General features: G+C 35.7%; 2 protein-coding genes across 2 annotated transcripts in view; both read right to left on the reverse strand.

Annotated features, from left to right (window-relative positions):
• Window positions 1-5,624: 5,624 nt before the first annotated feature.
• Window positions 5,625-11,304, reverse strand: FSBP (fibrinogen silencer binding protein). The gene is made up of 2 exons (XM_006161290.3): window positions 10,837-11,304; window positions 5,625-6,408 (listed from the first exon to the last, which is right to left on the reverse strand). Exons 1-2 carry the CDS (start codon window positions 11,208-11,210, stop codon window positions 5,883-5,885), a joined length of 900 nt encoding a protein of 299 aa, XP_006161352.1. The 5' UTR covers window positions 11,211-11,304; the 3' UTR covers window positions 5,625-5,882.
• LOC102487630 (DNA repair and recombination protein RAD54B-like) overlaps window positions 6,339-18,659 on the reverse strand; it is a 67,890-nt gene continuing 55,569 nt past the window's right edge. Inside the window, exon 4 of the mRNA XM_006161289.2 lies at window positions 6,339-6,408. Coding sequence (XP_006161351.1) covers window positions 6,359-6,408 — 50 coding nt within the window. The 3' untranslated portion in view covers window positions 6,339-6,358. The remainder of the gene's footprint in view (window positions 6,409-18,659) is intronic.

An 18,659-nucleotide genomic window follows, 5' to 3' on the forward strand; every position in this document is an offset into this window, starting at 1 on the left:
TGCAGAAAGGTAAAACTGGACCCCTATCTCTCACCATTAACAAAAATCAACTCGAAACGGATCAAAGATCTAAATTAAGACCTCAAACTGTAAAACTACTGGTGGAAAACACAGGGGAAACTCTTAGAGACACAGGAATAGGCAAAGACTTCCTATAGCTACATCTCAATCAAACAACTTAGGTATTTTGAACAATCTCTCAAAATTGTATACAAAAATTTACCATGACTACTAATGTTTAATTAGATAGTATATATAAAAAATATATTCTTTTCCATTTGTCAAATAGGTAACCACATTTCATCTCATGAGTATTTACAATAAAATTCACTATCAAGTATTTGATTTTGAGAATTTGATTTTGAGATCTTAACACTAGGAAAAAGAAATCAATTGTGATATTTAGATATAGTACATTTGGCATCTGACATAATCGGCTAAATAAATTTATTTCAATTATGCCTCATCGAAAAATGTTACTCCAACAGTACTGAATATTTCATCTCACAACACATAAAAAGAGTTACACAAATCAGTATAATGTATTATCTTGTATGTAAAAGAACATGTACTAAACAAAGCATTTAACCATCATCTAAAGTATAAATACAGTTTATTACACTCTAAGTTACTTAAACATGTCTATTTCAAATTTAACATTATTCTAAAGGAAGGCACATGGAAAACAACTCATATTTTACACATTTTCACATAAGCAGAGATAGAACAGGTTAAAGTGACTCTTAAAAAAAAAAACAGTTGATGTCTCATTATACAAAAAAGAAATATACTTTACTTGACTAAGAAATTTGGTATGTGTTAAAGAGTTTCATTAACTTTTCCCAAAATGCCATTACAAATCATACAAAATCTTAAGCTATAATAACGACATATCCATTTAAGTTCACGTGGACAAGAGAAAGAAAGACAGCAAAAACAACCTGTATACTATCTAAACTAATAATGCTGAATGAAATTATCTTGACTTAGTATATTCAAATTTTATATATTTCCACAGATTAGATCTATATTTGAGAAATAAAATCACTGTCTTCTATGTTTCCCCAGATTACATTTTGTTAAGTAAAGCTCCTACGCCCAAATAGTTCTCTATGGAATGCAGGATGTCTGGTGGCTTCGGTATACAGTCCACTGATATTAGCATCATTTCCCCTTATACATTTCCATTAGAGAAACTTGTCCTCAGCAAAAACTATTATAAATTGGTAAATAGTCTCCAAACCCAAAACAATCTCAGTGTTAAAAAAAAATAATTAGCTCAGAATTTCCTAAGATAGTCTATAAGAGTTTCTAAAAAGGGTTTTATGGTCAAATTAGTAATTGTCTTTATATGAGAATTCTTAGAAGCTGTATTATGCTAATCATGGTTTCATGGTGGGAGGTGGTTGGTCAGTGGAGCAGAATTAGATGCACTTAAACTTTCACAAAACTAAACAAGAGTGACTCATGAGAACTGCAGAAAACCACAATGAGTATAATTTTGCTGTCAAAAAACAATGTAATAAAATAAGTTTCTTTACACAGCCCCAAAATAATATTAAGTTGTGTCACTTGACACAACCAAGGAATCAGTCATCTTAAATAACGCTGAAGAAAATAATAAAAATGTTTATAGTGGACTATATTTATGCTATTTTAAGGACAGTGAAGGAATTTTCAAGAGCAATTTTGTGTATAATATTTTTACCTCCCACACAGATTTCAGAACCTAACCACCAAAAAAGGTGTATGTTATACTTTTCTGAACACAGAACTCTTCTAAAAAGAATTCAGAATTAATGGCCCACAAAACACACTTGAAAAACTGATTTCACTGTACAAAGTCAACTGAACATTCATTATCAATTCTGAGAAGGTGCATGCTGAAATTGCAAAATGAGTCACTTCGTATAGTAATTTGCTTTTACTAATTTCAAAGTACACTAGTGTAAAGATGTATTACTAGAGTTACATTGTAAAAACATTACCTCATTAGAATTATATGATTCATTAGAAACAAAAGTTATGGCACAGAATAAAGAAAGACAAAATTGTCAAAAGTGGGGCTTACAGGTAGTATGGTGGTTAAGGTGCATGACTCCCACATAGCCAACCACGGTTCAAGTCCCAAATCTGACAACTTGCTTCCCCACTTTCCTTTTCTCTCTTTCTCTCTCTCTCTCTCTGATACAATTTAAAAATAATAAAAATTAAATAATTCTTTAAAATTTCCAGAAGGATATATATTATATATTTGAGATATTTTTATAACAAAAACTTTACCTTTAATGCCAGGTATAAAAATACCTTCTTTTAAAATTCAATAAATGAAATTAAGCAATCAACAGGCTAAAATAGTACCATGAGAGTTCATTTTTAGGTTAATTTCCTCTATTTCTGAAACCATACCTAAATTTCTGATTTAATTTCCTTTCACTACAATGCTAGTCCCTAAATTATATTATACCACTCTTCCTAAATCAGTTCTAATTACATTATCCTCCTAAACAAAAGCCTTTAATGGCTTTTCACCATACATTCAGTTATGTCTGACTCCTTAAAAAGGCATTTAATGTTGTGGTATGGTGGTTAAGGGTGCTGGACTCCCACATGTTCGACCATGGTTTGATTCCTGGACTTGGTGGCTTTCTCTCTCTCTCTCTCTCTCTCTCGCTCTCTCTCTCTCTCTCTTTCTCTCTGAACCTCTCTGGTCAAATTTAAATAAATAAATAAATAAATAAAGTTAAATAAAATAATTCTTAAAAAAAAAAAAAGACCTTTAATATAATCTAAAATCTGGCCCCAATCAACATTAAATCATTAAGTTATTGGAAAAGTCCTGACATATTTTTCTGTTGGAACTCACAGCCACTCTCCACTTTTTTCTGTTTTTCTATGCAAAAACGCATCATGACTTTCCCAATGACTCAACAATATCCCTATCCCTCAGTTACCTGTACCCACTCACCTTTTCAACAAAAATTTGTATCTAGTATGATTTAGGCACCAAGCTAGGATCCAAAATATAGTCATCCTTCTGTATCCATAGGTTTGTATTCATGTATTCAGTTGACCACAGATGGAAAATATACCAAAAAAATTTTAATAAAAATTATTCAAATAAAAAGGTACAACTATTTACATAACATTTATGTCATATTAGGTATTAATAAGTAATCTACAGATGAGTTAAAGTATATATGGGAGGATGGGCATATATTATATACAAGTTCTACACCATTTTATGTAGGGTCCTTGAGCATCTATGAATTTGGTATATGAGGGGACTTCTGAAACCATCCACCACAGATACTAAGGGTGTTTGTACTATATTTCATTGGTTTTCAAACTTCAGTTTACATCAGAATCTCTAGAGGGCTTTTTAAAACAGACTGATGGATCCCACCGCCAGAGTTTCTGACTCAACTGAAATTAATTTACATTTCTAATTAGCCCACAAGTGATGCTAAAGCTGATTATCAGAACCCACACACCTGAAGAATCACTGCTCTACTCCAAAGACTACAAACTGGAGTCCAATGGCCAAAGAAAGCCCACTCCATATTGATTTGTAAAGTGTTTTTAAAGTATTTTGAATTATTTGCAAACTCTAAAATTAATTTTTCACATAAAAATGCATATTCTGGCATATTACTGTCATGTATTAATAAAAATTTTGCTGGAGTTAAACAGCAGCTACCCCATTTAGTCTAGGGAGATGTCCTAGTCCAGGTTAGTATAGCCCAATTGGCTCTTTCTATTGAACATTCATTCAAAATCACCTAGCTTAGCACTGTATTCATGGTTATGTACCCTGACCCACTCTTCTCCATTCTCTGCCTTTTCTCACATTCACCCTTACTTCAAATATCCTTTTTCCCCTGTCCTGCTTGAATTCTACCTACCTCATTTCAAAAGCTTGGTGTAAAAATCTTTCTGCAGCCCAGCCACAGTGGCATAGGCAGTAGAGCACTGCTACACAAAGCTGGATCCACATGGGAGAGCCAGATTTGGTTCCCAGACTAACATTAAAGCAAGCCAGGTACAGCAGCATGAGTCTGAAATCCTAGCTAACTAGGAGGCGGGGTCAGGTAGATGATGGCATAGTGAGTGAGATCCTGTCAAAAATACTCCTCCCTCTTACTCTCTTTCATTAAATAAAAAAAAATTAAAAAAAAAAAAAACTTTGTTCAACAAAACCCCAGCAAAAATAGAAGTTGTTATATAATATAAAGATTTAACATAAATTTAATGGGTGTTTCAAGAATCAAAGTTTATTTCTACAAATACCAAAACAACAATATTTACAAAAAGGTAAGGCCACGGTTTATGTCACAAATTATAAACTTTTTTTTTTACTATTTTCATTCTAAGTAAAATTTTTATTTTGTTTATTCCAATTTTTACTGCAAAAAAATCTTCAGAATAAGACATTTAAAATGAATTAAGACATATAATTTCCTTAAATTACACAACCAAAACATGAGAGCTTTGATAAGAGTATATTTTTAGCTTATTTTGCTGGACTGAAAAAAAGGGTAAAAGGGAGAGAATTGAGACAATTTCCCTGATTTCATAACCTAACAATCTTTAAAAGCAATTTTAGGGCCAGCAGGTGGCATGGAGGTCAAGGCAGTTGATCATACACGACTAACATCAAAGTTTGAATCTCAGATCTGGTGGCCTGAAAATCAAGCCAGGCACATGCACATGTACATGTAATTCCTAAAATCCTAGAGGAGAAGGGACTGTGGTATAGCCATCTCCCCTAGGGGATGATTTCCTCACTTCCTCTTTCTCTCTCTCTCCCTTATCTCTGGCCAGTACACATGCCCTATAGCAATCTAAAAAAATAAATAAATAAAATAAAAGGCAATTTTAGTGAAATAAATGTTTCTAATTTTTAAGTCTAGAGTATATTTTAGTGGATTTTTGTTTCTATTGAGTAGCAAGAGAAAAAATTACAAAGAGAAGAACTGAGTGCTGATTCTTGCTCTGCCATAAGTATCAATACTTTTGTTACCTTAAATAAGTCATGGCGTTCTCCCTGAACTCAATTTTATTACCTCTAAATTGAAGAGGTGGGGGAAAAGTGTTCAAATATTTTCCATCTCTAAAAATTGTACAATTTACTCCTTCAAAAGACAAAAGCATAAAAATATGTATCATACAAATAAACTTATTAATAGAATAGCTTCTATTACAAATTTGACTTAAAAACCTCTCAGTAAAGCATTCAAAGTTCTAGTTAAAAATGTTGAAAACTCAGAACTTTGAAAGAATATATGTTTGGGACCAGCGGTTGGCGTAATGGCTATGTTGCTGGACTCCCATGTAGTTGACTGCAGTTTGAGTCCCGGACCAGTGGCTTAAAATTCACACCAGTCTCGTGTGCATGTGTGCCCAAGATCCCAAGAGGAGAACGGAGATGGGACTGTGGCGTGGCCATCCCCCCACCCCAGGGGGTGATTTCTCATTGTCCATCTCTCTCTCTATCTCTCTCTCTCTCTCTCTCTCTCTCTCTCTCTCTAAAAGCCCAAGCACCCTAAAAAAAAAAAAAAAAAAAAAAAAAAAAGAAAGAACATGTGTTTGTATACTTATTTGTATATATTTTAATGATCAAAATAAAATATTTTTCATAAGGCCAGCAATTAAACTTTAGATAAACACTGGGAGAAGATAATGAAAATTATAACCATGCCAACCAATCAGCAAGTTTTAAAGTCTCAAAGAAAAATTAAATATATACAAAATCATGTCAAAAAAGTTTTTCCCTAATGGAGATTAACAATTTTCAAGAACACATATTCTGCTTCAGTATATTCCTGAATTAAAGTACTTGGCCTAAATTAAAATGATCAAATTACAAGACTTAAAAACCCTTAGAGACTATTATATTCAGGTAGATCATGCCGTAAGCGAATTGCTTTCAGCTTTTCCACTTCAATTTTTGCTCTTAGTAGCTCTTCCTCTAGCTGCTGCCTTCTTTTCAATCCATTCCTCTTCTCCTGAACATATAATCCAAAATTTTTTTGATTTTCTAAAATTATCTGATGCTCCTCTTTCAACATTTGCAGGATCTGAGGATCATACCCTAATTGTGACCTAAAATGTCCTCCATTCTCATGCTGAAAAAAATCATCTCTCCTTGGGATAGAAGATGGAGACGATGTCATTCTCATATCAACAGAGGAAAGTGATGGCGACAAAGATCTTTCCATAACATGTACTAATTCATGTTCTTCTCTTTGTTCTACAGTATCACTCTGTTGAGAACTCAAAACCAGTGGAGGAGGTGGTTTAATGTCTTCTTCTTGTTTCACCTCCACTGTAATAGCCACAGGATGGTGATCCAACATTACCTGTAGTGAACTGGTACCAGCCTGTGCCTCCTCATCCAAGTTTGCACTATAGCACACAAAAAAGCATTGCAAAATGTAAATCAAATAAAGGCAAGTGTACATTTATAGCACAACTTCCTACTTTATATGCATTAAATTATAAACTGTGAAACTATAAAGAAAATCATGAAACAAAATAAATTTACCACTTGGGATAACAAAATGACTACAATTTAGATGTCAACAACATACATAACAGGTCTCTTCCACCCTTAACTTTAAAACTGGATTCTTAAAAAGGCAAGAAATTACAAATAGTGTACAAAGCCAATTAATCAAAAAAGAAACGTTATTTCTAATGCTCTCAGAGATACCTACTGTCTCTGCAACTTTGAGGTTCTTAAACTGTGTAAAGAAAAACGTAATGCATTCTGGGCCTTGCTATCCCCTCTCCCTATCACTATACCTCCTGCTTCTGCTCCACTGAACCAATATAGAAACCATCAAGGCCCATGACTTCTAGGATGAGAAGTCATACATCGGAGGTACTGACTTCTGCATTTGAACTCAAAAATAAACAAATAAATATATAAAAATGAAAATAAAGATTGTGGATGGCTTTGGAGTATGTGAAACTATCAGGGGGTTATCCCAACTATCCTATTTCAGATGCAGTGGCATTTCCCCTTTATCTATACTGAACCACTTCAGTTGCTCTTTAAACTTTACAACCATTGGTCAGGTAAAGTTCACCAAAGCAAAGGTTTTATCCAACAATGTATACCCAGCACTTAGCGTAACACTGTACTGAGAACTTCCTAGATGCTTGTTCTATCTTAAATTGAATAAATAAACAAATTAAGTGGTTTTCTTATATGACCTATAAAAACATTTATGACCTATGACACACTGAAGATTTATTAAATTTATACATAATATCCTAAAATATATATTCCTAGGGAAGGCAACTTCAGCTTTAGTATAAATTAAACTTTAATGTATTTATTACGGTATTGTAAACTCAGGTAAAATTCTTTAAATTCTTAAGATTAAAATTCTGTTTGTTTGTTTGTTTTTTTTAATTCCATGTATAACATGAAGCTGCTAATTAGGAGTATTTAATCTTTCTTCTTTTTTTTTTTCTTTTTCTTTACTTTTTTTATTATCATCATCATAATCTTCTTTATATTACACTGGATTACATATAACTTTACAGTGTATTACATTGTTTTTTCAAAAGGGAATGCCATGCATGTCAGTCAGTACAGAGACATTAATCTCCCCATTTCAACATTCAATATCTTTTCTATGTTTTCCCCAAACATTATTTTTATTATTCTAATTATTTTTTAAAACAGTCAATTGCTATTTCTCATTTTGCTTGTAAAAATACTTTGCCCATCATGAAATACTTCTCAGACCAATCCAGTTGAGAATACTATACATGTTATCATCAACAGTTAATAAGCCCTATCTGTTTCTCACTAACGTCCTGCCCCTCTATTGTTCACTTGCTATCTTTCTCTATCCTCTTCTCTTCACTTACCCCATTCCACACTGTCCTATTCTCATTAAGTACCTTCACTGCTTTTATGTCCTCCGATTTTTTGCTCTCTATCATAGAGTGCGGATAGTAGGTATATATTGAGTGGATACATACAATATCTTTCTTTCATAGCCTGGCTTACTCACATGTTCTTTTTTTTGAGAGGTTTTTGCTATAGGGCATGTGCGCTCACCAGACAGACAGAGAGAGACAGAAGTGGGATTGCTGGATCAAATGGTATTTAATCTTTCTTCTTGAGACTTCTTTTTTTTATTATACTTCTACTTTAAAAGTTACAGAGCAGAAAGAGATAATTCCAACATTAGTGGAAATGTGATATTTAACATTATTTAGAGAACATTTTACAAATAATAAATAATAAATAATAATTAACAATGCATTCTACATGAATGATTAAAATATTTTAACAAGTTCAAGCAGAATATAATAAAAAAAATTTAAAACACCTCAAATGTCATATACTAATGGTATTAAATTGCCAGAAATATTAGATATTTGTCTCAGAAATAAATCAAACTGCTCAACAGAAATATAATAAGAAAACTATTTGTACATTATATTAATTCCTTTATTTTGTGTGTTCTTGTCTTTTTTGATCACTTTATCAATTCCAAAAACAAAACAATGGACTTTAATGTAATTCTAATTAGCAAGACTAATTTAAATACAACACTGCTAAAACCTAGAATGGGAAAAGTTTACAGATATAGATGAAAATTAAGTTTTCAAAAACTCATGTAATTACTATTCCAAATAAGTATATATAATAAGGTATAAAGTGGCATTATACTTCCGTGTCAATTAAAGTTTGCCTTAAATCTAGACTATGTCATTCTATTTTAGTTAAAATATTACAAATAAGGCATAACCAAGTGAAGGTTGGAGCTTAGAGAAGTTCACAAAGATGATAAATAGAGAAAGATTTCTAAAATTTCTAAAATTTATATATTTAGTAGGTTACAAAATCACAAACTATAATCTGATGTTAGGGAAAGGTAAAAATAAAGACAAAGTAATGTGTGTTGTAGAAATAAATAGCCTTACACAATAGGTATATATTTTTTAATTCATTAATACAAGCAGTAATATTTTCCTTATTAAAAAGAAAGAATTTGGTGACATTAAAAGGTATTTTTATGTAGAACCATAATGAGGGTTATAAAATAATTATAAGCCTCTGAGATAATTATTAAAATTCAAGATGATACCAATCAAATAAATACAAGCACAATATAAAATATATAAATATATTAAGTGAAGAAGCTAATGCAGACAAAAATGTCAGTGTAGACACTAAGTAAAAACTGAAGTGACATAGTTATGTTCTCTTTAAATCTGAAAAAATAAGTATTATTTAAACAGCAGGTAGAGTAATGTGTAAATCAGTTAACCCATTTTTATCAGAGAAATGCTGGTTTCCCAAATGATTACATGTATGAATGCACATATGAGATACTAGTATATTATATATTATTTTGTTTCTACTCTCACTATATTTTTAAAACATGCAGCTAACAAAAAACACAGTTCCTACATGTAGTTTTCAAATTATGAAAACCCATATTTAACACCTAAAAGGTACAGTTTTATACCTGTAATGCAAAAGACACTTTTCTCTGTGGGTTGGGGAAGGGAAGGTTATGAGTAAGAAAGAGCATAAAACAATTTTATGGTGGGATATTTTGGGGATCCAGCATTTTCATCATTTGTCATCACAGCAAACATTTTAACTAGTGGCACCAAGAACTAATCCACTCTGTATCCAAGTCTTGGATTTTCACAGGTGGTATTTTTTCCCCACTGTGCTGTCCAGTAGGAATAATCAATATATGGTAAGCTAGGTTCAAAAATATTTTCCTAGTAAATTACCAAAATAATAGGTACACTTAGTAAAAAGTTTTCCCATTTCTCTACTAACTTCAAAGAGCTTTCACAGGTAATCAATCATTTTGTTTGTATAATACCTCTTCTACCAATAGGACAGCACATTGTATAAAGCTTTGTTTGAAAGGCCCCTCAACTAACAAGTAGTTTAAAATTTGTCTAAATTACCTTGATTGGTTCAGGAGAATGTAGCTACCATTTTAATTTTTTGCCAATGGTTAAAATTTGGATTAGTGGCAACATCACAGTTTTGAAGATTCGCAGGCAATATTTATTTAGAACACAACTTAACCAAGAAACTTGTTTAGAACAGGAGAGCACCCAGTTGTTCTTATGGGCATATTAAGCCTCATAGTTTGATATTTTTGCAAAGCAGAACGACCCAAGATCAAAATGAAATTAAACTACTAATTAATAAAAATAACAAAAACTTTTCATTTTATTAAGTAATCTGAATTTCTAGTCATTAACTCCCTTTGTGCTTATTTTAAATGTCAGAAAAGAATTTAAAATAACTTTACTTATATATAAATCTGTCATTAATAAGTCTACTTGATTTTAGCTAGTTCAATGCATATTCAATAAATATAGATAGTTACAATTCATAAAAAAGCAAAGATTCTGTTTCTCCTGAAACTGTAAACTCCATATAAATTTTATATAAAATTTAAAATTCCTGTGACATAAAATGTTAAATAAGAAAAGGTTATCTTTCAGAAGCAAATTGAATAATTTCATTTTAAAGTATGAAAAGTTTATGAAGTAGCGTCACAAATTTCAGCCCATTTATTCTCCTCTAACCTTTACTTTAAAAATTTTAAGAGGAAAGGGGGAGGGGAGACAGTAAAAGGTGGCTTACATCAAATGCAGCAGAAAAAATTCCTAATAGACTCACTTTTCTTTTTTTAAGAATGCAAAACAAAGACACTATTCATTGCTCTCCTGGTAGGGATGCTTACTATGCATCTCTCTATCACAGCTAAGCCAAAACTCAATAGATAGGAGGCGCCATAATTTTCCACAACAAAATAAAATAAAGCTTACCTTTGTATGTGGTTCCTGTCTCTTACCAGGCAAAAACTGGAAATCTGGGGAATCATCTCCATAACTTTCTTGGTTGGCTCAGAAATATTGTTTTTAAAATCTGATTGGGTCTCTTTCTGCTGCAATAGCTCCTGTTTGGCATATTCTTTGAGCCTTTTGTAAAGGGTGCGTAGGCCCTGCGCTGTTCGAGGAGGGCGGTCTACTCCAATTGCATTATAGTTAACTGCTATGATATCCCAACATCTATTCTTTTCCACAATTACTGAATGTTTATTAGTGTGTTCTTCGAGAATTTTCACATATGGCTTCACAAGCTTTAGTAAATCTAGCTTTTCAGATAAGGTAAAATTGGAAGATCTAGCCTTTCCTACCATTGTTCTTTTCAAATTAAGTAGGCAGTCCTGTAACCACCATGCAGCCTTCAGCTCTGCTCAGCTCTTTTCACAAACAGAAAAAGATCAGGCTTAACTAGGCTAGCCTCATTTAGGCCCACGCCTACAGGGGAGGGTTTATTAAAATTCCTCCAGCTTAAGCTGACGCAGGTTCAGGAAATCTGCTTAAGCCAAGCCTGACCTACATAAAGCTTCTCACTGAAGAAGACAGAAAGGCACAAGCAAAACACACTTGTGTATAAAGAGAACAGCTCGAGATAGGATTTAATACACAAAGGTCTAGAGATAAGCATGGAACACAGCTAAAAATTAGCTAATTTAGTGAGGATATCGAATTTCCACACATGTATGCCTAACTGATAGACTGAAACTGCACTGCAGTATCACTTTAATAAAAACAAAAGAGGGACTGTTTTGTGCCATTTGTTTACAAATCCAGTAGACTGAAAACTAAAAGATATGAGTGGTGAGTGCAGTGATTCCTAACAGAGCCCCTAATCAGTTTCTGAGCTGAGCGTTCTCCCTTACAAAATCTGCATAATGCTGGTCCTGCTGTCAATCAGGAATTGCATATCCTCTAGCTAGTTAGGTTACACCCAGACTCAGACTCCACAATAAAGCTGAGCTTCTCCTTCATTTCAGTTCACATTAGCTCCTGCATATTGTTCCAATTATTTAAGAAAAACATTTTGTTGAACACAATGTAAAGAGAAGATAAAAATGACGTTTTTACAGCAACAGACTATTCTAGCTATAATCTATGTGAATATGCTAGCTTGCTTTCTCGTGTAAAAATCACAATTCACGGTGAGAAACAGCATAATCGCGCTTTAAGACTGAGCACAACGAAATCGCATTTGCTGTCATAATAGTGAGGGGAGAAGTCTGTTGTTTTGTTTCATTTTCTATTTCCAAAATTCTTTCCAGAGGGTCTGAAGGGAGTCACACCCATAAACATGAATAGACCATTCTGACCCATTGATAAGAAGATTCCTTCTACATCAGGTCCCCAGACATAGTATCTTTATGATGTATATAAGCCTCTCAATCTCTGTTAGAGCACATTCCTTACTGATTTCAGCAACCTTTCTTTTCAAATCACCAACCTAAAAACTGTATAACCAAAAAAAAAAAAAGGAACCAGCAGTTAGCATAATGGCTATGTAGCTGGAATCCCATGTAGTTGACCGTGGTTCGAGTCCCGGACCGGTGGCTTAAAACTGTCGCTGGGTGCGGTGCGTGTGCGCACGTGCCCAAGATCCCTGAGAGGAGAATGAAGGAGAAGGGATTGCTGTGTGGCCATCCCCCCTGGGGGTGATTTCTCGCTTTCTGTCTCTCTCTGTCTCTCTCTGTCTGGCGAGTGCACACGCCCTATAGCAAAAACCTCTCCAAAAAAAAAAAAAATCTGTAAAATTTTGCAGTAACCTGCAAGCCCCCCATTTTCACATGTCCAGAACAATGGAAAAACCCTTTGCTAAATTCCAAACTGTCTCTTGCTCTGAAAATCAAATAAAATGGACCCCTGTACCTGAGCACCTGGAGAAAGGCATGTTTTGTCTCCCCTCTGGACCTGGGTCACTAAGAAATAAACCGCTTGTTTTTGTTTGTTTGTTTGTTTGTTTGTTTTGCAGAGTTGGTTATTCTGTCCACAATGGAGCAGGGTTTTATGCTTAGTTGTATTCACACAATTTGGAATATGAAAGGAAACAGCTAGTCTAGCCATTTGCAAGACCACTAGTTTCTATGCTTAGACTAATAATGTCTTTAACTTAGATAATAATGTCTATAACTAGTTGTCAATTCTTTTAACATAAAAGAAGCAAATTAAATTTAGTTTTCGCTATGAACTAGACAATGTGCTAGAAGCTTTAAATATACTCTGTCAGGGAAAAAAGTGAGTCTGCTGGGTATTCTATGAAATACTAATAAAAATTTAAAAAAAAAAACTTAAACTCTAAAATTGTGGTAATTTTACTTCTCAGAATCTACCTTAGAAAAATACTGAGGTATGCAAAAGGATTAATGAAGCATCCTATATAGTTGTGTAATACTGGAAGCAATCTCTTATAAAAAGCACATAAATTGCTTCTGGCCTTTTGGTTAAGTTCATGTTAACGGATGGGAGAATGTCAAGCTGCGTTTTGATGTCCTTGGTTCTTTGGGTCCAGATCACTAAAATTAGAGATCTGTCCCTAGACGCAAAATGAAACCCCAACCACAAATGAAGTAGGTAGAAAAGAAGATTTAATAGGAAAGAAAGGAAAGTACACCCAAAAAGGCTCTTGAGCGGGCAGACTGGCAGGTGGCAACTGTGCTCGATACTGGTTGTTACTTTTATTACTAGAGGTGATCATGAATATTTATTGGTGGGAGGTCTGTCATACTACCTATGTCCTTCTTTGAATTAGAATCCACGAGTTTTCTCCTGCGCTAGCACACTTCTCTCACAGGTAATGAATGAGGAATTTGATTACTTTATTGCTCATGCCCAGTGTGAGCCAGGTTGTTTAAACTGCCTAATTAATTCATCGTCCTAGTGGGAATTAGGGCGTTGACCAAAATGCTTGCTTGGGTCTTTTTGATAAGAGAAAAATCTCGGAATCATCCCTGTATGCTTCCCTCAGGCCCCAAGGAAGGAAGAAGGCAAATTGCCTAGCCCTCCTGGTGCCTGGGACTAGGTGAGCCTTTCCCTTTTCTCTTAGGGCTGCCCACTCATGACTCACTGCCTACCACGATCAAGTATAAAAACGTATCAACTGGGGACTAGTTAAAATCAGAGAGTACTGGGACTAACAGTGTAATGGCTATGTTGCTGGACTCCCATGTAGTCAACCGTGGTTCGAGTCCCTGACCCAATGGCTTAAACTCACTCTGGGCGCGTGTGCGTGCGTGCCCAAGATCCCAAGAGGAGAATGGAGGAGAAGGGATTGCGGCATGACCATCCCCCCTGGGGGGTGATTGCTCGCTTACTGTTGTTAGGGTCCAGAGATCAATCTAACTGATGGCGACCCAGAGAAGACACCGACAATGTAACTGTGTAAGAGGCTTTTCTTCTTTTTTCAGCTAGCTGGGGTCCGAGTTTCTGCCCGACGCAGACGGCCGACGCATACAGTTTTCAACAAGGACCCTGTACCTAAGATAAAGGGATCTTTTATAGCTCAGGATTTTTCATAGGATGTAGCACACACAAAGGAGGGGGTATGGGAAGCGAGGGTCCAGCTGTCACCACCTGCTTAAGTCTAGATAAGGGCTCCCAGTTTAGAGTTAGGATGACCTTGTCCTGGTGGTGCTGGGCCCACCTGTTCTCTGCTTATCTATGAGTTCCCAGACTCCTGGGCTCCGTCCTTGAAGCCTTAACATAGAAGGCTCCGTCCTTGAAGCCCCAGCATGTCGGCAATATGCTAACTCAGCCTAACATTCCCTAACATGGCGGTGATTATGCTAACTTGGCCTAACACTGTCTCTCTGTCTGTCTCTGTCTTTCTGGCAAGTGCACGAGCCCTGTAGCAAAAACCTCTCCAAAAAAAAAATCAGAGTCCTACTGAGGTAAGCAAGATGGAGAGATAATAGGGCAAAAGGCCCACCATTGCATAAAGCCTGGCTTAATTCAATAACAGGAAAGTGCGCTGACCCCTACTTGCATAAGGCCTGGTTTGACTCAGTAACAGGAAGAGCCTCAGGTGGCTGACCCCTACCCATCTGGGCTAAAACCAGAGAACCTGACGATAAAGTCACAGTAAACGGAAATGCCTGCCACTCGTGGCTGCACAGTAAACACCATCTGGGACCTAAAGTTACTCTGACTCTAGTAACAGATCATAAACAGCTCAGGCACATAGGTTGTATCTCATATATATACACTCAAAATTATGGGATGTATGAAGCAAACATGTACAGTAAAGGACTGAGCAACAGAGGCGTAAGACCAGGACATGACCACCCAGGAAGTGATTGGCTGAGCTACATATGACTAAAAACTCAGATATAAGAAAGTTCCAAACCTGAGGAAAGGGCTCTTGGGCTGCTCGGCTCAAGTCCACTTCGAACTCTTGAAAGTATACCTGCTTTCTAATAAATCTCTTCCAAAGACTTTGTTTACTTGTCTAGTGTGTGTGGTCTCTGATTCTCTGATCACACCGAGAACCAGGATTGAGAGCCCAATCCATGACACTATGGTCTACTCCAGGCAGCATTAAAGAGGCAGATTTCTATATTTTGACATAGAACAAGCTCCAAAACACAAGGTAAGTAAAAAAAGAAAGTAAAACAAAAATACATACAATATAGTCCCATTATGCTTACAAAGGACACCCAAAGCTAAATATTTCTCTAAGTACAGAATGTATAGATGTAGTAGAGACTGTAGGTACATATTATGAAAATGTACTCCAAAAAGGTCTAGAACCCTGCTACACAAGCCAAGGTGGCCATTGAGCATTTTAAATCCAGCAAATGAAATTGAGGAACTGAATTTTAATTTTAATAAATTTTAATTAACTTAAACAAATTTTAAAAATTAAAGTAGCAGCTGATTTGTAGCTTAGTTAAGTGAGAATATCTGTTTTCATTTACTTGTTAAAGGTTTATTTTTATTTCTTTCTTCCATGACCAAGATAGACAGAGAAAAATACAGTATTTCCAGCAAGGTTTTGACACTGAGATCCTCCCCTGGATCATAAACAATCACATTTCCATCAGGGAGGTCTCCAGTCAGAAACCTTCCTATGTGGGATTGTCTTGTAAGGCATTGTGTTTTACCTCTGCACAGTCCACCCTCTGGCCTGTTTTTTATTTTTTTCATTAATTTTTTAATAAAGAGTAAACATTGTATATATTTATGATGTACAACATGATGTACTGTGGAATAGCTAAATCAAGCTCATATTTTTTTGAAGGGAGATTTTTGCTACAGGGCCCGTGCACTCAACAGAGAGACAGAAAGCAAGAAATCACCTCAAAGGGAAATGGCCATGCCACAATCCTTTCTCCTCCATTCTCCTCTTGAGATTTTAGGCATGCATACACACACGTCCAGCGTGAGTCACAGGGTCCAAGATTTAAACCACAGTCAACTACATGGGAGCCCAGCAACATAACCATTACGCCATCTCCTGGTCCCTAAAACAAGCTCTTCATGTACCATCTTCTTGTGGTGAGAACACTTAAACTCTACTCTTTTAACAATTTTCAAGTAAGTATATATATTAACTGTAGTTATCATGGTACAATGCCCCTCTTTAACTTAATTCTTCCTATATAACTAAAATTTTGTGTCCCTTCACATTCATCTCCTTATTCTCCCCACCCACAGGCTCTGGTAAGACTATTTTACTATTTATATAAAAAGTTTGACTTTGGGACCAGCAGTTAGCGTAATGGCTATGTTGCTGGACTCCCACGTAGTAGACCGCAGTTCGAGTCCCAGACCCAGTGGCTTAAACTCACACTGGGCGCCTGTGCATGTGTGCCCAAGATCCCGAGAGGAGAATGGAGGAGAAGGGATTGCGGCGTGGCCATCCCCCCTGGGGGGTGATTTCTTGCTTTCTGTCTCTCTGTCTCTCTCTGTCTGGCGAGCGCACGCGTCCTATAGCAAAAACCTCTTCAAAAAAAGAAAAAAAAAAAGTTTGACTTTTCTACATAGAATTCAAACAAAAATGTGCTATAAACATAAAATGTAGACCAACTTTCAAATCTTTAGGAGAAATAATAATACGTAATAATTTTTATATTAATATGTTGAAATGACATTTTGGACACTGAGTTATAGCAAATTTATTAGAAAAATTCATTTCACCTGATACTATAAACAGCATGGCTCCTAGGAAATTTCAAAATCTATATATGTGACATATTTCTGGTAGGCAGCTTTGTTTTAGAATGTAATGTGCCAAACTAATGACAGCAGCTCCCAGGGAAAAATAGATTGAGAATAGTTCTCAGCTTTCAATATATTATGATAAAATTTACCGAAACAAAAATCACATATTACTTAAGTAACAAAAATTAAAATATAAGTAAATTGGGACCAATAGGTAGCATGGAGGTTAAGGCAGTTGGATCCCACATGGTCACCTTCACAGCTCAAGTCCCAGACCCAGCAACTTGAAAATCATACCAGGCACATATATGTATGTACCCAAAATCCTGAGAGGAGAATGAAGTGGCTATCTTGTCTGCAGGATAATTTCCCACTTTCCCCCTCTCTCTGTCAGTCTTTCTCACAAGTGCACACATCTATAGCAAAACTAAAATATATACACATACATACATATGTAACTCTTATAAACTAAGAAAAACAATACAATAGAAAAATGGTTGTGGGGCCAGCCATGGTGGCACAGGCAGTACCACTGCACTATACTGGAGCCACATGTGAGGCCCAAGTTGGGGTCCCAGTTGACCTGAACACACCAGGTGCATGACCTTGGCTGGCTGAGTGGAAGACTGAAGTGTGCTAAGACCCTGTCAAGGATTTTTTCTCTCTCTGTGTTTGTCTGTCTGTCTGTCTCTCATAAAGTAATTTTTTTATTTTTCAATAAATAAAGAAGTCAACCTCAGGGGCCAGAGGTGGCATGGTTAAGGAGCTGCTGGACTTCCACATGGCCAATCACAGTTCGAGCTCCAGACCCAGCAGCTTTAAACTCATGCAGAGCACATGTGCATGAATGCCCAAAATCCCAAGAGGAGAAGGGATTTGGGACTTGATTGCTCACTTTCCCTCTCTGTCTCTTTAGCAAGCATATGTGCCCTATAGCAAAATCCTAAAAAGAAAAAGAGAGAATGGGGTAAGGTAGATCTACATATTTAAAATAAGTCTCCAAGGCATGATAGTGAGAACTGCAAAAAACTCTTTGATACATAGTGTCTCCGATCAACCACACACACACCAAGAGCCTCAACCAAGCCTCATATGGATTCTAGCAGCCTGGGAAAAGTCCCTAGGACAATCCAGCCTCCTTTTAAACTCGACTCCGGAAAAACTCAGGGCTACCTAAAGAATTTACTGTCTGTTCTAACCAGAGGACACCTACCTTCCTTTCTTAGAGCACTTACTAAAAAGGGTTTACAGTTGTGAATCCTTCCTCTGTGCCTTTGAAATAGATACATATATATAGTTTATTTATTATATTTTATATATATGTGACGGGGCCATGCAGACAACACAAGCTGGTAAAGAGGCTGTCTCCCATGGCCTGGGCTGGGAAGAAACGGCAAGAAAAGGCCAGTGGTTTACTTACTCTCCTTGTGTCGTTTTACTGGTCTGTAGTTAATTTCTCTGCCGTGAGTTTTACTGTTATTACGGCACCTTGCAAGAATAAAATATAACCACCAACCATTACAATAAAGCCATTGTAGGAATGTGGTTCCCTAAAAAGAGGGTGGGAAGTTTGAGACTCCCCCACTTGTCTGTCTAAGCCAAAATTAACATAT

Source organism: Tupaia chinensis, unplaced genomic scaffold, assembly GCF_000334495.1.
Source record: "Tupaia chinensis unplaced genomic scaffold, TupChi_1.0 Scaffold138407_1, whole genome shotgun sequence".
In the NCBI taxonomy this organism is placed as follows: Eukaryota; Metazoa; Chordata; class Mammalia; order Scandentia; family Tupaiidae; genus Tupaia; species Tupaia belangeri.